Genomic DNA, 23,199 nt, shown 5'->3' on the forward strand with positions numbered 1-23,199 from the left:
CCTCAGCCATGGGCCCTATAAATAAAGTTCAGGAATGACACTGGATTCTGGACTCTGGGAAGACCCTCGACCATGAAGTTGATCTTGGTTTTTGGTGCCCTTTTTGGGCATATCTACGGCCGAGAAACATTTGTGGGGTAAGTTATGTCTTCTGGTGCCTCTTTGAACTTTGTTGCCTGATTCACAGAGTCTCACTGGATGGTGGCAGAATAAAAAGGTGTAAGTGTTCAGCATTTTCAGAGAAGTCCTCTTAGATTTGGAGAGGGGATAGTGGGAATAACAGAAATGAGTGACCAAAAAAAAAAAAAAAAAAAAAAAACCAAAAAACAAAAAACAGAGATGAATGACATTTAAAGGAAAAAACAAAGTGAAGTCTGAACGCATATACCTTTTTCTCTCTGTATTTACTCACATCCCTTGATGATCAGAAGGTAGGGATGATAGACATCAGTGAAAATCAAGCTGTTTGGCCTACTGTCTCAGCGCATCTCAGTAAGTGATGGGTTACTCTCCTACGACCTCCTCCCAGCCATTCTGGGCTCCATCCTCCATATCTGCCCTTCAGACCGAGTGCCCCAGCTATGGAACCTCATGAAGTCGGAGAACCGGCGCTGCAGATTTCAGCCCAAATCCAACTCTCACGGCTTTGTAGGATTCACCTTTGCTCCCAAGTGTATTGGTTCCAAGATTCTATGAAAGGTTTTAGGCAGCATTTCTTGGAGAGTGTTCCAGGGAGTTAAGGAAGTGGTCAAATAAATTTGACCCAAAGAAGTGGGTGGTCAAATAAATTTGGGAATCAGAGGGTTTAACAAACTATGGGATTTCTAGTGACTTTTACTAAATTCATATGCATTGTAAATCTATAAGAAGGGATCTAGGTTGGTACGTTTACCCATTTTTTTGATCATCAAACTCCTCCCCACTTTTCTTTTTTAACGTGCGGAGAAACTCAAAGGGGTACTATTCCTCAAAACACAGACCATGGGGCGCCTGGGTGGCGCAGTCGGTTAAGCGTCCGACTTCAGCCAGGTCACGATCTCGCGGTCCGTGAGTTCGAGCCCCGCGTCGGGCTCTGGGCTGATGGCTCAGAGCCTGGAGCCTGTTTCCGATTCTGTGTCTCCCTCTCTCTCTGCCCCTCCCCCGTTCATGCTCTGTCTCTCTCTGTCCCAAAAATAAATAAACGTTGAAAAAAAAAAAACAAAAAAAAAAAAACACAGACCAGTAAGCATTAGCCCAAAGCAGTACTTTGCTCAGTACCTTCCCCTTATAAAAGAGGACTCCTGGGCGTCTGTGCACTAACCAAAAGGAATGAGACTCAAATGGAAGAATTTTCAGATCATGTGGCAGGTGGATACCTGGAGGCAGAAGAGCCTTGAAGATCTCACAGTCTGTTACTTATTTTGCTAGCGTTCACTGGAAGTTTGCACGGCACTTGGTTTCAGAAGACGCGGGTTCTGGTCCTTGTATATGGCTCTCTACCAACCCTTTCCCCACTGCACAAATGCTCAGGGCAGTGACTCAGGAAGTCAGCCTACTGGGAGAAAGCGGTAGAAGGCAAACCGCCACCACCGAGGAAGGGCTATACAAATCCAGATCTACTCCCAAATTTCTTCTCTAAGGATATGCGTTGGCTTGTTTTCCCACTTCTCTTTCCTGCCAAGGTGTCCTTGATATCCTTTATCAAGGATAAAGTGTGGATGGGTGCATGGAGTGAGAAGCACACCATGATTTTTCAGCGTCCTAATTGTCTTTGGCATACCCCAAGTTTGGGTCACATGAATGGGGTTTGGAGACGGCACTCTGATACATTTCAGTTAATGACGACAACAAAAACGTCCTAGGTCTACCCAGATGTGAATTCGATTTCTCTCACAAGCACCAAACTAATTATTCCACTTAAAAAAAAAAAAAGCCCCAACCTCATTTCTGAGAGGCAGAAAGAGTTTTCAAAGCTATTGCTTTATGACCAGCAGGTGTTATTTTAGAAATAATCATTAGCTAAAGGAAAGGTAACTTTAATGGCAAGCTTCCTGCTAGGAGTAGGTACACCTCTTAATTATTATCTAGATACCATTTCCTCAGGGGAAGTAAACTCCTCATTCTGGGGATATGGGTCAGTATACCATTTATTAGTTTCTCGATTGTCAAAGAGATTATTAACCGCTTCATTAACCTCCTTCCTATGTGCGGAGACTAACAGCAGGCGTAATGCAACAGGAAACGGTGTCCAGGGTTTGCTTTTAAGGTCATGTCTGGTTAATATCCTTAGGGACCAGGTTCTCGAGGTCATACCAAGGAACGAAGAACAAATAAGACATCTGGTGGAATTGGAGGTTGAAGAACATCTTCAGGTATCTGTCCTACAGGGAGTTTCTGTTTTGCCACATGACTACTGCACAGTTAGACATGATGATTGGATCTCTTACTTTGGACTGTGGCTCATCTTTGACGTGGTGTGAAATGTTAACTCCTGGAGCCGGGGTGTGGAAAACCCAGGCTCCAGTTTCAAGTCTGTGACATTGGGCAAGTCACCTGCTTCCCCTGTGTCTCATGATCCCGTTCAGTATAATGAGGATAAACATGCCATTCTTCTATCTCAGAGGTTTATTGTACGAGTGAAAAGAGAGATCAAATGTGAAAGTTACTTCGAAAAATTGCCGAACAGCTTTAATGCGTTATTTCCCTCCTCCAATAATTTACGGTATTAATGTTCTGTTATGAAATGAATTGGATCACTTGAATGTCAACTGTTAAAAAAAACTGCCATAGTTTTAAATAATCTTTGCCTTCTGTCAGTTTTAATATCTAACCACAGGGGGGAAAAACAATATAACACATATGTTCATGCTTGGATATTTTAAAAAAAGACCCTCTTGCCATATCACAGTGACTCCATAGTGATTCTAGTCTTGTGGGCAGGAGGCAAAATGGATACAAATTGATTTCTGGAAATCTATCCATGCTGAGCTGTCCATTTCCCTGGAATGACCCATGTATTGCCTTGGCCTTTTACCCCTTCCAGCTTGATTTCTGGAAATCACCAACCATCCCAGGGGAGACAGCCCATGTCCGAGTTCCCTTTGTCAGCGTCCAGGCGGTCAAAGTCTTCTTGGAATCCCAGGGAATTGCTTATTCCATCATGATTGAAGATGTTCAGGTATTTATTCCACAGACCTTGCTGGTCCAGATGAACTGAAGGTCCATCCTTTTTTCTCCTTGGATACCCTCTGCCAGGGAAAGGACCTGTGGGTGCCACAAGGGCCTTCCTGCCATCGGGGCTACCCTGCAGAGTGGGTAGGGAGGCACCATCCCTCTCCCGTCTGCATTTGGCATGAGTGGGATATGGTAATAAAAAAAAAATTTGAGGGAAAGGGCAAAAGAGAATCCCTGGCATGAAACATCGAGCGCAAACCGAAGCATGTTAGCTGAAGTAAATAAAAGTAAAACGTCACTCATTTAATTTAAGTTTATTTATTTATTTAGAGAGACTGATCGTGTGCGCACGAATGGGGGAAGCGCAGAGAGAGAGAGGGAGAGAGAGACTCCCAAGCAGGATCCGCACTGTTAACGCGGAGCCCGACGTGGGGCTCAAACCCAGGAACTGTGAGTTCAGGACCTGAGCCAAAATCAAGAGTTGAATGCCTAACTGACTGAGCCACCCAGGCGCCCCTCATTTAGTTTTTAATTGGGGGTTAACTCGGGCCCTGGGTTCCCAGAAAGGCAACCACAGGACTGTCATCCTATATTTTCAGCATCTGGCTGGCCCCAAAGTCCCGTTAATGCCTCCTCCCCTTTCAGGGTGCTCTCAGAAAAGGGGAAAGGCGTGACCCCAGAGCCTGGAGGACCGGAAGAGGATGCTTGGACTGAGGACCGGGGTCTTAGCATTTCCTTCACAACTGTAGATGCAAACGCATGGCTATAAGCTAATCAGCAGTGTGACTGGTTTTATCTTAGGCTCTGTTGGACAAAGAGAACGAAGAAATGTTACTCAATCAGAGAAGAGAACGGAATGGCAACTTCAACTTTGAGGCTTATCATACTCTGGAAGAGGTAGGTGTTTCCAAATGAGTATCAGAGCAACGGGCCATTTTCTCCTCTGATGACAAGGCTTTTGCTTCGGCCTGGTGGTTTAATGGCAAGTATTCTCATCCTATTTCCTAACTTCTCCAATTTTCTCTGGGATTTCACAGCCAGTATCAGTGTCCCTGCCTTCAAGGCAGGACCTGAAGCCCACATACCCACTCCAGGAGCCGTTCCATTACTTGGAACCATCTAGGACTGTCTTCAGGGAGCACACAGCCGCTCACGCTGATGAGCCTCTCCCCTCAAGGCCCCTTGGCCAATTTCTGACCTGTGCTACCCACGAAGCCACCTGAGAGTCAGTGCTTCATGGCTGGAGTTGATGAAGACAGACACCTCTGCCTGCCGGGGGAGGGTGGGGTCTCCCAGCCTGACGAATGTGCCCAGACCTCATAGGAGCCGAGGCTAGTGAGGTCTCCGCTGTCTTTTCTGTTGGCGTGAAGAATGCCCCCTTTCCTCCAGCTGGGTCACAAGCTGTCCCCTGGACACCTGGGCAGGGCCACACCGCACTTGCCTCTTTGTGACACCGAGCTTTTCTCAGGGTCCACAGGGGGTCTATTTGCACTAACTGATTTGGAGTGGGGGAATGGAGGGGAGGGGGTGACAAGACGGGGTGGGGGTGGGGTGGGGAGCTGGGGTTGGAGGGGAACAGGGACAGGCGGGGGAATAGGAAAGAGCCAGGGCGGGGGAGAGATCTGGTAGGAACTCATCCCCTAAATCACCAATTCTAAATGCAAAGAACCCTGAAATCAATCGTCCCCCCTGATTTATCCGATGGCAAAAGCTGACCCGACCTAAACGCATCTGGGGACAAACTCTGCCCTGAACTGCCTTGCTACTCATTTGTTTCACCGCCGGCAATAGGAACGTGTTCGAACACGGAGCCAGGCCACGTGTATCGCGTGCAACACACGCTTCCCACGACCCTTCAGAAATTAAAACACCAAAACGAAACGCCGCCACGATTCTTTACTTGAAATACGCAAGGCCCCGACGGCTTTCAGACAAGGGGCTGCGAACCACCGGGGAGAGCGAGGGGAAAAGGGAGCGGAGCAAGCAAGGCGCTCCCGCGCGCTCCCCGGGCCTCGCACACGGGCGTCCGTGTCCCGCGGCCAGCAGGTGCCGGCAGCGGCCGGAGGGGCTGTTTTGCCCGCCGGTCACTCTCCGGACACGTCTCACGCCCAGCCGCGGACGCAGCGGCGCAGCGTTTCCATCAGCCTCGCCGAGAGGGGCCCGAGGTAGCCGGCGGCGGACGCGCCTCACGGGCCGGCGCCCCGTCGCCCCTGGCCTGAACCCGCCCCGCTGCCTCCAAAGCCACCTTTCTGCGGGTGCCTCTGGTGGTCGCGGCCCTCCGCCAGGGAGGGCGAGCGGGGGACGCTGCCCCGCAGAGCTGGGCGGGGGGACGGCCTCGGGCAAGCCAGACAAGGGCCATTTTGTCGGAAGCACGAAACGGGAACGAGCCGCCTCCGCTGCCACAAAATGGCTCCCCCCTCGCCGGCCCCTGCAGGCGCCCGGTGACTCATCATCGCTCCCCTCCGCTACCCGCGTCCCCCATCCTGCGGCGTCGGCCGCGCGGCCCTCTCCGGGGCCCGGAGGGAGTGGGAGTGGAGGAGGGGGGAAAAGTCGCTCACGGGGGCGTCACGTCATTCATTTGCAAATGTCTGTTTGTTCATCTTAAACACTGCAGATTTCCCAAGCAATGGATAACATCGTTGCCGAGCACCCCGGTCTAGTGAGCAAAGTGAACATTGGCCATTCTTTTGAAAAGCGGCCCATGAACGTGCTCAAGGTACACAGGTGCAGCTGTGGGTTTTCCTCCCGAGAGGCTTCTAGAATCCCGCTCCTCCCAGGCGGGCCGTCAGTCCTGGCTCTGCCTGCAGAGCGGGTCCCTTTTTTTTTTCTCTTTTTTTTCCTTTCCCCCTTTTTTCCCCCTCCTAACCGGTCCTTGCTGGTTTTGAGTATCCAGCTCCCCACAACCCCCGCCCCCCCCCCTTCTTTTTCTTTTTTCTCTTTCCTGCGCAAGCTGACGCAGGTCTGCAGGAGTGAATTAATGCTCTCATCTTGATAGATTCACTCGCCGGGAACCAGAGGCGAACGCGCCAATAGGAACGGAGGAAGGGGGAGGCGGTGCGGGCCCCGGGGCGAGGGGGGCGGATGGAGGAGGTGACGAGGGTCCCAGGGTGAGAGGGGGTGGTGGAGGAAATGACGAGGGCCCCAGAGTGAGGGAAGGTTGGGGGTGGCGGTGCGGGCCCCGCGATGAGGTGGGGGCTTTGGAGAAGGTGGTGTGGGCCCCAGGGTGAGTGGGGGGGGGGGCGAGGGGATGGACGTAGGGGGGCCGCCTTGGGGTGAGCAGGGGAGGATGGGGGAGGTATTCTGTAATTAATCAAGGTAGGAGTTCTGTACCTTGTTTCTCTTCTCTTTTTCTTTTCTCTCTCATTTTAAAAGTAAGAGATTTACAAAGAAAAAAAGCGCCAAGTACTTGCCTGAGCTGCATTTAAAAAACAGAAGCGTTCCTGCAGCGAGCAGGAAAATGACAGGGCAACTTAACTGCGCAGGCAAATGCCCAGAAAACGAAGGCTTTTCTTTTCCTTCCTTCCTTCCTTCCTTCCTTCCTTCCTTCCTTCCTTCCTTCCTTCCTTCCTTCCTTCCTTCCCTCCTTCCTCCCTTCCTCCCTCCCTTCCTTCCTTCCTTTCTTTCTTGGTGCTAGTTGAAAAGGGTTAGGGCTTTACTCCAGCGTGTAACCTCTGACAGTCTTAGTGCTGATAGTTTCAAGCTTTTGCACTTTGCCCAGAAAGAATGAAATGTATTTCCGAGTTTCCTAGAAAGAGTTTGTGAAAGAGAGAGAGAGAGGGAAAGAAAAACAGAAAGATAATGTCACAACTCCCTACTAAATTTGGAAATGTTATGGCTGAGAACCAAGGGACTCATTGGGACAGATGCATTTCTCCAGAGTGTTTCTCCCAAAGCAGGCTTGAGAGGAGTGGTTTGCCTATTTTATGACACCGTGGTACATTTGCTAATATTTACTACCTTCTTTAAAAAAAAATTTCCTTTTCTGTGTTACTGCTACCATTGGGCCAGGAAATCCCAGATTCTTCTCCCCCTTGGATTGTCCTGGCCTTCTCTTATCTAGGGTGGTTCGTGGTTGAGAATGTTCTGTGTTTTTTTGAAAGGTCCGCTTTTTACAATTGAGCTCTTTGGAGGAAAAGATATGAAACCCTTTCAACTAAAACTCTCAAAGCCCATGAAATGTAATTTTTAGCAAGGATTTGCATTTCTCATTTACCTTATCTGCTATGTTTAGAATGCAGCACAGAGACAGAAGTTGATGGTGCAAACGACCATCCTCTTTTCCTTCCCATTTACTGATCCAATTGACAAAGCCACTCTTCCAAATAAAACTGAGACCCTTAGGTCATAAAACTCAAACTCTGGAAAACACCTCCAGAGCCTACTACCTATTCTGCTTCTATGAAGGACTCGAAAGGTTATCCCAAGCATTTTTATCACAGAAATAACACAATCGGTGCACAAGTTGGAAAACAGAAACAAAAAAGGAAAAGCATCCCCATGTTCCTAATTCCACAACTATGGGGTGATCGGTGTTAATATTTTGTTGTGTGTCTTGCTGTGTCTGTGTTCTCTCTTCTTCCCCCTCTTCCTTTTTTCAGATGGTTGTGTGCATACGTATATAGACATGCATGAACTGGCCTTTCGAGAGAATCAAAATGGCATCGCACTAGTCTGTAACCTGTTTTAGAAAATTTACCCCAAATGATGAACCTGTGTTTTCATGTCATTACGTTACCCGCAACGATTTTTTTTTTTACGAACATCAAAAAGAAAGTCCACGCCCTCTTGTTAGCTTGCATTTAAACTTACGGTAAAAGCACGGGGCCAGGAAAATCACGTGAAATGGGAAGAGTTAGTTGACAACATCACTGTCTACCCCTCCTCCTTCTCTCTCGATCACATCAAGTACAGAACGAGGGACAGACAAGGCCCCTGGGGGAAAAGAGGGGGGACAGGAGCCCGCAGAGGTGGAGCCGTTCACATTTCTACGCTTGTCTCACAGTTCAGCACCGGAGGAGACAAGCCGGCCATCTGGTTAGACGCCGGGATTCATGCTCGCGAGTGGGTTACCCAAGCTACTGCGCTGTGGACAGCAAATAAGGTCGTTTTTCCTAAAATTCCTCGATTATTTTGACTTTCTGGGTTAGGCCCCACCCAAACACACAACAGTCTTTGTGATCCGAACGGCCAACGCTGATGCTCTCGGGGAGGCTTTCTCTTGTCGTACTGGCATGAAGCAGGCCCATTCAACCTTTTTTGTGGTATTTCGGTATTGCACTGTCGCTGGGCCTGCCGGCCACTGTGTGCTCGGTTAACAGACACCGCCAGAAGAGATTGAGAGGGTGGTAAGTGTAAGGACCCCAGGAGTCAGATTTCAGCATAAGAACAGACTAGAGAAAAATTGCTTCGCTGCCTGGAGCCGTGAGGGCTGAGGGACTTTGTGCTAGAAATCTACAAAATCACCAAAGGGGCTCAGATGGAAAATAGAAATGGGTGCTAGAAGAGTTTACTCTGGCCTACGGATCCAAAGTGAAATTAGCGAAGGGTTTTTGGGTTTTTCTGAAAAGTTTCCACATCAGGTTTTGAAGTCGGAGTGTGGCAATACCTTTCTTCCACATGTCCGTTGGAATTAGAGTCAGGACACCGGGCTGGGTGTGACCTAGCCTGGTATTGCTTAAGTAATTCAAAAATGACACGCTATAAATCAGAATGTTAATTCATGAGCAAAGGAAATCAATCCACATCAGATCATTCAAGCATGTGCAACCACGTGCATACCGACTGATGCATTTTTCCCTTCAATTAAAATGCAGTTACCTTTAGGGTATTATGAAATGGATATTTAACAGTTGAATAATAATGCCTTAGGATGGCTGAGCACAGGAAATGAATAAATTTTAATCCAGCAGAAACTCCAGCCCTACTGCAATTGATGGCAAGTAGAAATTTAATTCCCCAAATGGAATTTAACCGGTTCTCTGTATCTTCAGAAAAGTCTCTACGCATTTAAGTAATCTGTTGTTTGTCATGAGTACTTTTGGAAAGCCTGCCTATGTGACGACGAAGAAAAAACTGAAAAACATTTCTTTGGTTCTTAGCTCCCCTATAAGCCATACAACGCCATTGCGAAGTGCTTTCCCAGAATGAACAGAAAGAATTCTGCTTTTGAGAGAGAATGGATGGGTGATATCTGCGTTTTACTTCATATAAGTAAATTATCCTGACTAGAGATAAAAGTGTCGACATTGACGTAGTGAACACGTGAGCGTTGCAGGAGACCGGACTGTAGTCCTGGCAGGCTCTCATTGACCAGCAGTATCTGGTCATGGTCGTGACCATGGTCATGGGATCTGGTTCATGTTTGAAAAAAAACCACATTGTCTTACTATTCCATCCCTTGTTCCCTGGTGAAAGGGGAGTGTGAGATTGACATATTTGTTGTCTCTGCTCAGATTGCCTCTGGTTATGGAAATGATGTCTCCATCACTTCCATTTTGGACATGATGGACATCTTCCTGCTGCCGGTTACAAACCCCGATGGATATGTGTTCTCTCAAACCAAAGTAAGCCTGGACCTTTTTCTTCTTCAATAAGAATTGATGGAGATGCGTAGGACTTCAACAAACAAACGTAATCTTTCTGTTCTTGATTTACCATAAGTGGAATGACTAATTTCTCAGTAGTGGCCCTGGATGGAGGCACATAGTGGAGTTTCTAATCACCTCTTATTCCAGCACATGATGTCTTTACATATTGCCGCGGTCAGAGCCCATTTCAGCGGTTAGGCTGGGCTGTTAGAGCTCAGCGTTCACAGTGAGTCACCTAGGAGATTTGTTCCGATTCTCTCTGCGTTTTTTGTGGTGGGATTGATAGAAAAGAGGAGGCGGATGTTACCTGCTGACAATTAGATTGCAGTAGGATTTGGGTAGGCAGTACAATGCATTCGGCATGTTACTTACAATCTGTAGAAGAAATCCTCTGTAATATCACTAAAAGGAGTTACGTAGTTTCTTTTCTTTTTTCATTTAAAGTCTCATTACAAAACACCGTTGTGGCAACTGTGACCCCACATATATTCAGAGTGAATCAGAGCTTCAGGTTTATTTTTGGAGGGAGCCAAGTACGGTAGTGTTTTCCAACGGGCGTTTAAAAAGAACTCGTACAAATACTAGTACTCAGATACCCTATGAATAGAGAGTTCCACAGTCAAGTTTGGGAAGTACCGCCTACTGTATCCCCCTCCTGGAGCATCGTAGAAAACATGAAAGTGTTAAAAAAAAAACAAAAAAACAAAAAAAACCCTAGAAGTGCTGAAGTAAATTAGCCAATTTAGCTCTATATTTTCCTGAAATATTCCATCACAGAACCCTTGCCCTCTCCCCGCTTTGTTTATTGTTGTTTTTATTTTCTGTTATTGTTAAGAGAACTGATGTTCTATGGAAAATGGTTTGGCAGGTATTGACTTGAAGAGATGGGGATTATTTCTCGTCTCAGTGAAATGACCAAGAAGCTCCTGGCAGAACCCTGGAGGAGGACTATTCGCCACCTCTGTGGGCAAGGGAAATTAGCATCATTCCAAAGGGACCTTCCCGGGAGGAAGCAAGGGAAATTAACAGAATTCACTCAGGCTGAGTGACGGTCCTTCTTTTTTCCTGTGTTCTCTTTCGGTTGGATTTTAAAGAATCGTATGTGGCGGAAGAATCGGTCCAGGATACCCGGAAGCCGCTGTGTTGGTGTTGATCTTAACCGGAATTGGGATGCAGGGTTTGGAGGTGAGCGCCGGGCCTTGCCCCCCAGGGATGGTCCGAAGTTGTCTGGCCCAACTGGCTATTTTGCATGGCTGTGCAGTGTCGTCAGCCTGCTAAGCCCATTCAGGATCGAAGCCATTTAAAAACCCATTTAAAAAACACTTAAGTACATTCCCTTCACAGGCGCGCAGCGCTGTCCCAGATCTCTGAGCAGCATTTAATATATTTTGTCTCACATCTTAGTTTTCCCACAAGCTGTAGCCCAGCTCGGCTTCGCTTCTGAGTTTTCAGAGCGAGACTCGGCACAATGGCGGGAGGCCTCAGGAAGCTCCAGACCAACCACTAGAGGGGGTTAGGATCTACTCAGAGGAGAAGCATTACATCATCTCTGGATGTTTCGAGAAATAAAACTAAAAAGAAGTACAAATAGGATTAGGAAATTGATTTTCAAAAACAGATTCAGAGGGAAAATGCTGGCTTGCTGCTCTGGTCTCGTTGACTCGTGGCTCTAATTTTTTGGCAGGCTGGTTGGGGGGCTCCTTTATGCTTGTAGGGACCAGTTAAAACCCCTGTGTTTCTCTAATTACAGAATTGAAATTTGTTTGTATTTTTCTCACTAGGCCTGGTAACAGTGAGGTTAGGAACTGTCTTTTTCATCGTACTACCCCTAATGCGTAGTACAGGTCTGGCATGATTTAGACGATCACTAAATATTTGTCAGACGAATGAATTAATGAGAATTATTGAACCAAGAAAGGACCCACTAGGGAATTGTGACAGGATGTGGATGAGTGGCAACTTCATTCATCGCTTTTACAATAGTTTTTTTAGCGTAGGAAAAAAAAAATCAAAGCATACGATCTAAAATACCGCGCAATGCCCAGGAATTCAACGTCAGGCTCCCCCCCCCCAAATGTTATTGTTCTTATTAACTAATCTTGAAATAAAGTGACAGGTTGTATTTATACTTTGTTTATATCCTTTAGAGACCCTGGGGAGTCCCAGCCCCTACCCAGCCCCTCGGAGTTTTTCTAGCATTCAGAGCCCTGGCCAGGTCATAGTGGACCACTTTGGTGGTCACGAGTAACTCTAGTTGCTGAGAAAATCAAGGCCAAAGGTGGCCTCGTTGTCGTCAAGTGTAGTGATTTCCTCACCGCAAAAAGGGTGTCAGGGTTCCTTGCATGTGTGGCTTTGTGATTTAGAAGTACAGATGCATAGAATCTTCTACTCTTGGACGCTAAGAATTGGAAGCAATCCCAGAAAAGAGCTTGCTCAACTCCCACCCAAGGCAGGAATTCCATCTATAATGTTAAATCTAGCTTTTCTTCCAACGACTCCCACAGAGAGGAGATGATCTAATTTGATAGCTCTTTCTGCCATATAGAGGAACCATATTTCTAAAGAAGAGAGATGTGTCCAGAATCACTTCAGTTTGGCCTCCCCTGTACCCTTAGACAGCAACTCGGTGTAGTGCATGGACAACCTTGCTCTGATTTCCAGAGGAAGAATTTAGTGATGCATGGTAAATGCACCCACATGGTGTCTCCTTAAAGCTCACTGTTTCTACTGGGCTTCTTCTGCATCCCATCAGGACCTGGAGCCAGCCAGAACCCTTGCTCTGATTCCTACCATGGACCCCAGGCTACCTGTGAAGTTGAAGTGAAATCCATAGTGAACTTCATCCAGAGCCATGGGAGAATCAAGGCCTTCATTACCCTCCATAGCTATTCTCAGCTGCTGATGTTCCCCTTTGGGTATACGTGTACCAAGCCTGATCACTTTGATGAGCTGGTAAGTTTCTGAAACTTCATTTCAGCTCAGCCACGAAGGTCCGTTGTGTGGACAAGTAAGTTTCAGTCGTCCAGTCAGGTACTGAGATGGGGGTGTACTAGTGACAGGTTACAAATGAATAGGTCCAACTACTGAGAAGTTTGAGATACTGGCAGATGTTTGAAAGACTGGTTGTGGACTTTCCTAAATTAAGTTTCTTTGGGAAATAGAATTCATGAGATTCCTGTTACCTTCATCCAGATGAGCAGGAGCCTAAATTTGACCGTAAATTCCCAGGATGTGCTCTCTGTTGCTTAGGAAATAACCCACTTGAATTTGGACCCGAGGCTCTTAGCTCTGTAGTCAGATGCTGTTGTATGCCAGGGAATACTGTCGCCCAGCTCTGTGCCTCATACCTTCCTGGTGCTTTCGGCTCTATGACCGGTTATCATGCTGTGCCGATGTGTGACGTTGGGCATAAAACACTCAGCCTGCCTAACCTGCTACCTTCCATCATCTCTCCTGTTTCGGAATGAGCAAAATGGTGGTGGCCTTAAGTCAGATGGTGACATCTCGGGGCTACTTATAATTCAGCAAGAGCTATCTCCAGCTGAAGAGAATGTGCAGATATTCCCAATTTGGCTTTTAGGCTTGGTTTTCGAGACCCATGTGTTAGAGGTAAACCCTGAGATGGGACTTTTTGGTCAGTTTACTTTCAAATGCATTATTGACAGCAGCTCCTGGCAGAAATGGAATAAATTATTCCAATTCAGGCGTATCTCTCATCTCGTCAGTTGGACGTTAGCCCTGTAGGGCAATTTTCAGGGTTTTGATGGTGAGTATTACCACTCAAGGTCAAATCAGAGAGAACCTTAGGATTGAAAAGAACCGAAAAGGTACTTTTCGTAGACCCAGATGACCTTAAATTATCCAAACTGGGTGCTCACATCTCTGCCTGGTAGTCATCCAGCCTGTGTTTGGACAGTTTTCTGCCTCCAAGGGATTCTATTCCATGTTGGGGTATAATTGATTGTTTGAGTTCTTCTTATGGAGACCCAAATCCTTCTCCTTAATGGTTTTTACCTGCCAGTCCTGGTTTATCACCTTGCTCCGTAGAGCAAGTTTGTTTCCCTTTGAAAAGAAGCAAATCCGTTAATTACTTGAAGAGTGATAACCTGCTTTTCCTGGGGTTTTCCATATCCCTACTACATACCTGCTGTTCCTTCAAGCACTCATAACATGGTCCCAAGTTCCCTCACCATTCTGGTTGCTTTTCTCCCAACATGCTTTGGTTTGTGCGTGTTCTTCAAGGGTAGCTCCCAGAAGTGAGCGTAAAACTTGTGTCGTGGGTTAACCAGCACAGAGCAGAGCATGACCATCACTGCCCTCATCCAGACCGTGCACTTCTGCTTAAACAGTTGAGGGTCACGTTAGTTTTTTGGCAGTAGCATCGTGCCGTTGACTCACGTTGGGCTTGTTGACAACTGAAACCCCCAGGCTCTCTGAGGATTCTGCCGAGCCAGGTTTCCCCCATCTGGTAATTGTACGGTTGTTTTCCTGGACCCAAGTTCAAGACCTTACATTTATCCCTAGCAAGGACAGTAAAGCCTCAATCAGTCAAAATTGGAACCCTCAAATAATGGAAAATATTTTGCTGAGCTCTACTTCTTGGAAAAAGAGACAATCATAGGGAAGGAAGCCAATGTAGGGATCTAGTAAAAAAAAAAATCCACTTCCCGGGTACATCCTGGGGTCAGTACGTATTTTCTTTAGCCCCTTACTCCCACCCTATTTCCATCCACACCCCTGAGCAAGGAGAGCTGGTGGCAAAATAATGACCCTGGTGTAGCTGTTGCAAACACCTGGAAGAATACATACACAGTGAAGGTCTTCGTGTTGTATTTTCCAAGCCAACAGAAGTGAGCTAGTGCTCGCTTCTCCGTGAAAATGGCCGAAACGAAAGGGCATGGTGCTTAAGCCTAAGTTAACTGGAGTCCAGTTAATCAGACTGCCTCGTGCTACATTCTGCTATTGGGCATCCGTTCTTCAAGCGACAAGTGTTATCCATCCACCTTTCCTTGGTTCTCTCACTCTAGAATGAAGTGGCCCAAAAGGCTGCCCGATCTCTGACAAGCCTGCATGGCACCAAGTACAAAGTGGGATCTATCTGCTCAGTCATCTGTAAGTATCTGATGTGTTTTCACAAATGACCCAGGTACGATGGCAGGTACGATGTGGTTTTGGGCCAGAGCCTTGCGATGCCCTGATGGGAAATGGAGAGGTCTTCATGCATGGCACCCGGTGTTGCCCAGTTTCCCTCTGTGAGGCTAGGTCCCTCCCATGGGATACTTATTAGGTGATATCTGGAACAGAGAACTTCTTAAATATCTGAGTTATGTACGTTCCTCTCTGTTCGTCCCGATCCTTACAGCTCGCCATCATCGTGTGGAATCTTGTTGCCGAAAAATAAGCTTTTGTCAAGACTTGGTCCTACGTTATCACTTTTATTAATTATCCCTTTCTTGGCTAAGAGGGATGGTGCTGTGGACTGGGTGTGGGGACAGAATGGGTGCGACTTTTTTTTTTTTTTTTTAATTTTTTTTTCCAACGTTTATTTATTTTTGGGACAGAGAGAGACAGAGCATGAACGGGGGAGGGGCAGAGAGAGAGGGAGACACAGAATCGGAAACAGGCTCCAGGCTCTGAGCCATCAGCCCAGAGCCCGACGCGGGGCTCGAACTCCCGTACCGCGAGATCGTGACCTGGCTGAAGTCGGACGCTTAACCGACTGCGCCACCCAGGCGCCCCTGGGTGCGACTTTTTAAAAGGACCCCGATATTTTAGTGGATGGCCTCTGTCGCAGTCCTTTGTGCAGGTACCGTTTGGGGAGCCAGAGGGGAGGATAAGTCAGGAATCCCGGCAGCGTCAGGAGTAAAGCTGGGGAGCCTGCTGGCGGGCTTTCTGAGACTCCCTTGTCCCACAGTGCACTGGGATAGAAACAGGAAACTGCAGTGCTGTGGGAAAGCCTAACGCATCCGTTCAGATTCTGAGTCCCCCAGAGGAATCCCCCACTGCCTTAGGGACAGACCCAGAAACTCAGGACCCCACAGTCGAATGCTCAGGAGTCTCCCAGTGCTCCCGTGCCCGTGGATCCTTTGGAAACAAATGTCTCTTACAGGCACGCACTCTGCTCAACACACATTTACTAAGCATCTACTGTGTGCGCATCATTGCGCCAAGTACTACAGACATAGAGAACTCATTGTTTAGTGTGGGAGACGAACAGGAAGACAAACGAGCTTCAGTGTGCTGTGTGCAGCAGTGGGTTATACGTGGTACAAAAGTGGTAGGCAGCTGGAAGGATTGGACAGTGGCAGAATCAGGAAAAGCCACATATGGGAGGAGGACAGGATTTTGGTGGCAGCTCACCAAATGGCCGGGGGAGGAGAAAGGGATGGGGCAAAGGCATGGAAGTAAGAACGTGCAGAATGGGCTCTGTGACCCACAAGGAGATTTGGGACTGCTGGGATAAAAGTGGGAACAAGGGGAGCGGGGCGCTCAGGTTTTTGCGTGCCATGGTAAGTGTAGGTTTTAACCCAGAGGGTTCTCAAAGCCTTTGGAGAGTTTTCATCCGGCAGTGAGTGCGCTGAGGCTTTGTGCTTCAGAGAAGACACAACCAGCAGCAGTGTGGAGGACGGAGTGTGGCGGGCTGGAAGTACAAACATCCCGCAGGAAGAGTAGGAATTGTTCAGGGAGAAATGGTGGTCCACGCTAGTATAGTGCCAGTGAGGACGGAAGGCGGACATTAAGCAGGTAAAACCAAAAGGCTTTGGTCGCTCATTAGAAGGGAGAGCTTCTCACCGAGGGGTCATTAGATCTGGGCAAGTTGAGGTTGAGAGAACTGTAGCGTTTTCAAGTGGGGATGTCCTGTAGGCTTTGGGCTACGCGGCCCTGGGATTCTGGAGAGAGGCTTAAGAGTCGTTGACATGGAGAGGATGGTTGGAACAGGAGAGCAAGGAGATCACTTGAGAGGGAAGAGCCCTGGATGGAGGAGGGGAGCAAGATGTCGGACAACAGAAGGGGTTAGTGAGGGAGGGGCACACAGTGGGCCTGGGCAGAGGGGCCAAGAAGCTTGTGTTTCAGAAACCAGGGAAGGAGCAGTTGTTGGAAAGGAGGCAGTGGTTAACCATGACGAAAGGCTACAGAAAGGTCAACTCTGACAAGGACAGAACATTTACCATTGGATTTTTTTTGAAATATTCACTTATTTGTTTTTTCGAGAGAGCCAGAGAGAGAGCATGAGTGGGGAAGGGGCAGAGAGCGGGGGTGGGGGACAGAGAATCCCAAGCAGACTTTGCACCGTCAGTGCAGAGCCGGGTTGTGGGGCTCGAACTCAGGAGTTGTGCGATCGTGACCTGAGCTGAAACCACGAGTCGGAAGCTTAACCGACTGAGCCACCCAGGCTCCCCCTTTGGACTTTCATCACTAGCTTATTGGTGGCCTTAAGCAAAGCAGTTTCCTAAGCGTGGTGAGGGTCAGGGGAGGAGTACATGGGGTGGGGGAGAGCGGAGGTCTGGTGAGTAGACTGCTCTTTGGAGGATCTGAGATGAGAATGGAAACAGAGAGGAATGGAAGGCTTCGTTTTTGAGATGAGAGCCTAACTTATTGACCGTGGGAAGAGGACCAATAGAGAGGGAGAGGTGGGAGATACGGGAGAGAGGAGAAGTGACCAAGGCAGTGCCGTTCCCAAGTGGAGGAGAAGAGGGGCCAGAGGAGTCCAGCAGAGGTGGGTAGATCAGGCTTGACTAGGAGGAGCAAGTGTGCAAGCATGCTCGAGGCACCAGCACGGCTCCATTTGTAGGAGGGGGGTGGTGGGAATCCAAGGGAAGGCACATTTGTTAGTCATGGTTTTCTCAATGGGAGTCTCGGAGAGCGGAGGAGGAATAGCTGACTTACCATATCTAGAACAATTGATGGAAATCCAGAAACTACTGATCATGAAAGTTTCTTTTTTTTTTTTTTTTCCAGTTGGTGGTTTTTCTTTTCTATTTTTTTGCTATTATGATGCATTTAAAAGACTTCACAGCGGGGTGCCTGGGTGGCTCAGTTGGTTAAGCGTCAGACTTCGGCTCAGGTCATGATCTCGTGGTCCGCGAGTTCGAGCCCCGGGTCAGGCTCTGTGCTGACAGCTCAGAGCCTGGAGCCTGTTTCAGATTCTGTGTCTCCCTCTCTCTCTGACCCTCCCCCGTTCATGCTGTCTCTCCCTGTCTCAAAAATAAATAAATGTTAAAAAAAAAAATTTAAGAATAAAAGGCTTCATAGAAAAAAGAAATGGCAATAATCATCATATTTTCTTTCAATTTCATCAGTAATTTTGTCAGTGAACACAAATGTATCTAGTTGTAATCAACATCTATATTCTATTTTGTGTCCAGTTTTTTTCAGTTAACGTTGTTTCCTGTATAGTTTTATGTATTTCCACTCTAGGTACTTGTTATTCTGTTACATTGCTGTATCCTGGTTATTGGGCCTTTGTATTGTCTGCTAAATGGTGCTACTGCATGTTGGTACAAACTTGTTTTTCTTCTAAATGATCTCTTTGGTGTATATTCCTAAGGCAAGATTAGCAAGTCAAATGTTGAATGAACGGATTTGGAGTTATTGTTACATATTGTTTTAGACTATTCTCTGGGAAGACTGATCTGCTTCCAGTTGCCCAGACTTTTTTTTTTAAGTTTATTCATTTTGAGAGAGAGAGAGAGCATGAGCAGGGGAGGGACAGAGAGAGAGAGGGGGAGAGAGAGAGAATCCCAAACAGTCTCCACGCTGTCCGTGCAGAGCCTGATGTGGGCTCGATCTCACGAACTGTGAGATCATGACCTGAGCCGAGATTGAGAGTTGGATGCTTGACCGACTGAGCTGCCGAGGTACCCCTGCAGTGGTCCTGTTAAATCATGACCTTTTAAATCATGTTCCGTGTGGAATTGTCCTCTCCTTTGGCAGAGGAACCTCCAAAGAGCAGAGCTCTCCGACTGGTGGCACTGGGGAGGAAGGCCATCATGGCCACTTAAGGCTGAGGAATGCGTGTTTTCTGTTTGGCAGCCTCTGAGTGGAGGCTGGAGTTCAGAATGTCAGCAAAATGGCATCATATGTCCCCCCCACATGGGATCTCAACCATTTTATTATAAGGAGTCTAGTTTTTCACCTTTCTTATCTGAGGTGTGTACAAGGGAGGTAGATCTTGGAAGCCTGAGGTTTTTTGTGCTTTTCTTGGTAAGGTTACAGATATTTCTATTTTTAAATTTTTTTTTTTTTCAACGTTTATTTATTTTTGGGACAGAGAGAGACAGAGCATGAACAGGGGAGGGACAGAGAGAGAGGGAGACACAGAATCGGAAACAGGCTCCAGGCTCCGAGCCATCAGCCCAGAGCCTGACGCGGGGCTCGAACTCACGGACCGCGAGATCGTGACCTGGCTGAAGTCGGACGCTTAACCGACTGCGCCACCCAGGCGCCCCTCTATTTTTAAAAAGTTTATTGGAGAGTGAGAGAGGAGAGAATCTGAAGCCGGCTCCACTCCGTCAGCACAGAGCTTGATGCGGGGCCCAAACCGTCAGATCATGCCCTGAGACGAAATCGAGAGCTGGACATTAACCGACGGAGCCACCCTGGTGTCCCCAGATATTTCCTTTTTTTCTTTTTAAATGTTTAACCATTTTTGAAAAGGAGAGAGAGTGTGTGTGCACAAGCGGGGGGGTGGGGGCAGAGGAGGACAGAGGATTCAAAGTGGGCTCTGTGCTGACAGCAGTGAGCCCGAGGTGGGACTCGAACTCATGAACCGGGAGATCAAGATCTGAGCCGCAGGCAGATGCTCAATTGACTTAGCCATCCAGGTGCCCCATAAATGAGCAAGTATCAGACAAGCATAGGGTTTGCTGTCTGATCTTTTGGAGCCTGACCATTAATGGTCAGGCAAGTTCTGGCTGTATCTTTGCCCAGAGCTGACTCTGTTTTCGTTGATTCTGGCCTCATTCCAGCTTGGACAAGCACTGCCTCTAAGAACAAGGCTCAATTAAGTACTTTTGCCTCCTGCCCCAGATTGGTATGTAGCTCTGGGCTGAACACCTGCTTCACTCCACCCACGAGGTGGCTGGACTTCTGTGGTGGGTGAGACATTTCCTGGGTAGTTTCTCACCTGGAAAGGGCTCTGAGAAGCTGCACCACAATAGGTGTTGTTACTTGAGTTCTTTCTTAGAGAGGTAGTTGGTGAAAAACCCAGACCCTGGGGGGAGAGGCCTGGTTTTGAGTCCTAGTTCTGCCACTTTGAAACCAGGTGATCACAGGCAGGTCACTCATTCTCCCTTTTTATGTATTTATCTTTTCTGTTCTTCTGTGAAGAAGCTTGTTGAGAAGCTCAAGACAAGAAGAGCTTGTTGAGAAGCTCAAAAGATAGAATGTGGAATGAAAGTGTTCACTAGCGTTAAGGCATTATATACATGTTGCTGGTTAGTTTCCTGGGGGATTACTCCCCTGCGGGTACCTCGTCTCTTTAAGGTGGTCCAGATTTTTTGATAGGATCGTAGTCATTTATTCACGATGATGGTTCCAATCACAACGGAAATTTATCGAACGCTTCTTCTGCATACTTTATCCCAGCTCCCTCACTTAATTCCTCAGAACCTCGGTTTCCTCACTTGGAAAATGGGAATAATACTAGTATCTACCTTGTGACCCATGTGGGGATTAAATCAACCAATTTAGCGTAGTACCTAACACAGTTAGTAGGTGCTCAACAGGTGTTGGAGTCAGACGCATAATATTATCCCACTGCATTTCTCACTGTGAGATAAGTACTGTAATATTATACCCGTTTGGCAGATGAAGCCTTTGGGAGTCAGAGAGGTAAGTGCCGTAGGTCCCCCAGCGAATGATCTGCAGAATCAGGATTCAGTCTGCAGCCAGGGTTCCGTCCACTGTGGGCCTCTTAGTGGGATAGGCTGGGTCACGTAGCATCAGTTAGTAATTTTGGTACCCTGGGGGATTTGGTTCAAGTCAGCAACCATTTGGGTGAAGGCCAAGGCACAAATCACAGGTGTTTATAGTGTTAGTTCACACAGTAGCCACTAATTCTACTTCTCCCTGGTACAACACCCTGGTCTCCCTGTCTGTCCAGCCCCATTTCTTTTTAATTTAAAACAATTTTTTATATATTTATTTTGGGGGAGAGAGAGAGAGAATGTGTGTGTGTGTGTGTGTGTGTGTGTGTGTGTGTGTGTGTGCACGGGGTGGAGCAGAGAGAGGGAAAGAGAGAATCCCAGGACGCACGGCTTGAACCCGTGAACCGTGAGATCATGACCTGAGCTGAAAGTAAGAGTTGGACACTTAACTGACTGAGACACCCAGGAGCCCCTGTCTAGCCCCATTCTTAGGGGCTAGGTGACTTCTTCCATCTCTCCCATCCGTTTCTTCCATTTGACCTCTACCTACCTTCCCTGGGAGGAGCTTCAGAGCTCATCCATTGCTCAGATCTTCTGAGTCATGATTGCCATTAAGTCTTCGTGGGCTAATGCCACCTTCCTTCGTCATCTATCACGTCAGCGGCCACGTGTTACACAGGTGCACATCAGTTTATTGATGTAACCCATCACATATAGGTGCTGGGCATATTATTTGGTATCAGAATAAAACTCCCTCCACCCTTACGCTGAAAGTTCCCTGAGGGAGGGCAGGGGCCAAATCTCTTACTCTATTTGTAATCCCTCCTGTCCCATAAGAGAAAATAATGTCTACACCTAGCACTCATCTAAAGAAGGAAGTGATGGTGTGGCCTCCTTAAGGTGTAGAAGATGCCAATGAGGAGAGCAGGCAGGATTCCAAATGGGTAGATGAAGCCAGAGGCTCCTAAAAATGCCAAAGGAAGGCTGAGTATAGCGTCCATTTAAATAACTTTTTGCTTTTCAGATTAATCTTGTAATTTTTCATAAGTGTGATCCTCTACAAAGCTATCTCTGCTTTCAAGGTCCATGAAGATAGGGGTCTGACTTATCTTTGGTAATGGTGAAACTTAACATGGAAGTTGATAGCTGGAGAGGCCAGCGGGAATAGCATAACCAAACTTTATTCTCATTTGCCCTTCAGACCAAGCCAGTGGAGGAAGCATTGACTGGTCGTATGACTATGGCATCAAATACTCATTTGCCTTTGAACTGAGGGACACAGGTCGATATGGCTTCCTCCTGCCAGCCAATCAGATCTTGCCTACAGCCAAAGAGACCTGGCTTGGCTTGAAGACCATCATGGAGCATGTGCGGGACCACCCCTATTAGGGCTCTGGGGAATAGACACCATTAAAAGTTCTTTGGTTTAAAGCAAAGTTGGGTTGTGATTATTCCTTTTGCCAATCCTGATCTAGGAGCACTATTTCTTTGATTTATGTTGCCCTAAAACATAGTAAGCCACTTAGGTTACCCCTTCATCTTAAAAAAAAAATCCGTCTTGAGTAAAAAGCTTCCAACATCCTTTAAAAATTTTTTTTAATTGCAAAATATACAGATCATAAAATTGATCATTTTCACCGATTTTTTACAGGTTTATTTCTTTTGACAGAGAGAGTGAGAGAGAGAGAGAGAGAGAGAGAGAGAGAGAGAGAGAATGAGCAGGGGAGGGGCAGAGAGAGAGAGAGAGGGAGAGAGAGAGAGAATCCCAAGCAGGCTCTGTGCTGACAGTGTGGAGCCCAACAAGGGGCTCTATCCCACAAACTGCGAGATCATGACCTGGGCCGAAATCAAGAGTCGGATGCTTAACTGAGCCACCCAGTCACCCCCATTTTCACCATTTTTAAGTATGCAATTCACTGGCATTAAGTACATTCATAAGGTTGTGCAATCGTTACCACTGCCCATCTCCAGAGATTTTTCATTATCCCAAACCGAAATTCTATACCCATTAAGCAATAACTCCCCATTCTCCCTCCCCCCAGCCCCTCGTAACGTCCATTCGAGTTTCAGTCTCTGTGAATTTGCCTATTCCAGGTACCTCCTATAAATGAAATCATATAGGATTTGTCCTTTTGTGATTGACTTATTTTACCTAGCATAATGTCCTCAAGGTTCAACTGTGTTGTGGCATGTGTCAGCTGCTTCACCTTAACAGAGTAGTGTTTAGAGCTAGCAAGGGACTTTCGAGTTCATTTATTCAATAAACACTAATTAAACAACTACATTGTGCCAAGCATTATCCTAGGTGCTGTGTGCCTTTTGCTTTTTTCAATTTCTAGTGTGCTGCATTATAAAAGCAAGTGGGGACTCAAACAAGTGACACTCCTTCTTCCTGGTTGCCCCATCAAGCCTGGGCTCTCAGATGCTCTATGTGTTCTTTTTAGACATTCACTTCCATTAGGGATTGAGATTTTCTTCATGTTGATGGTTTTCTCTGGGAGAAAGGGTGGGAAGTGAATTTCAGCTTGCCTGGAATTCTGGGTACTTGATTCTTTAGTTCACATTTCTTGCCGATTCAGCTCTCAGCTCTT

The 23,199-nt window shown here is 47.2% G+C and overlaps 1 protein-coding gene across 1 annotated transcript; it reads left to right on the forward strand.

The window, feature by feature from the left end:
• The first annotated feature begins 72 nt into the window (after positions 1–72).
• CPA2 (carboxypeptidase A2) lies at positions 73–22,008 on the forward strand. Its single transcript, XM_047096062.1, has 11 exons — positions 73–137; positions 2,270–2,351; positions 3,023–3,157; positions 3,955–4,050; positions 5,768–5,869; positions 8,156–8,254; positions 9,606–9,716; positions 10,835–10,925; positions 12,493–12,692; positions 14,768–14,852; positions 21,810–22,008. The coding sequence occupies exons 1-11, from the start codon at positions 73–75 to the stop codon at positions 21,995–21,997; spliced, it is 1,254 nt and encodes a 417-aa protein (XP_046952018.1). The 3' UTR covers positions 21,998–22,008.
• Positions 22,009–23,199: the final 1,191 nt, after the last annotated feature.

This window comes from Lynx rufus, unplaced genomic scaffold (assembly GCF_022079265.1).
Source record: "Lynx rufus isolate CCGP_SWC_20201006 ecotype Redwood Valley unplaced genomic scaffold, mLynRuf1.p SCAF_4, whole genome shotgun sequence".
Lineage (NCBI taxonomy): Eukaryota > Metazoa > Chordata > Mammalia > Carnivora > Felidae > Lynx > Lynx rufus.

Excerpts from the sequence above, each read along its gene's own strand:
- CPA2 (XM_047096062.1), top strand. The coding sequence starts at position 73 with ATGAAGTTGATCTTGGTTTTTGGTGCCCTTTTTGGGCATATCTACGGC. Across the intron at positions 2,352-3,022 it reads AGGTTGAAGAACATCTTCAG|CTTGATTTCTGGAAATCACC; the intron begins GTATCTGTCCTA and ends TACCCCTTCCAG. Across the intron at positions 3,158-3,954 it reads TCATGATTGAAGATGTTCAG|GCTCTGTTGGACAAAGAGAA; the intron begins GTATTTATTCCA and ends GTTTTATCTTAG.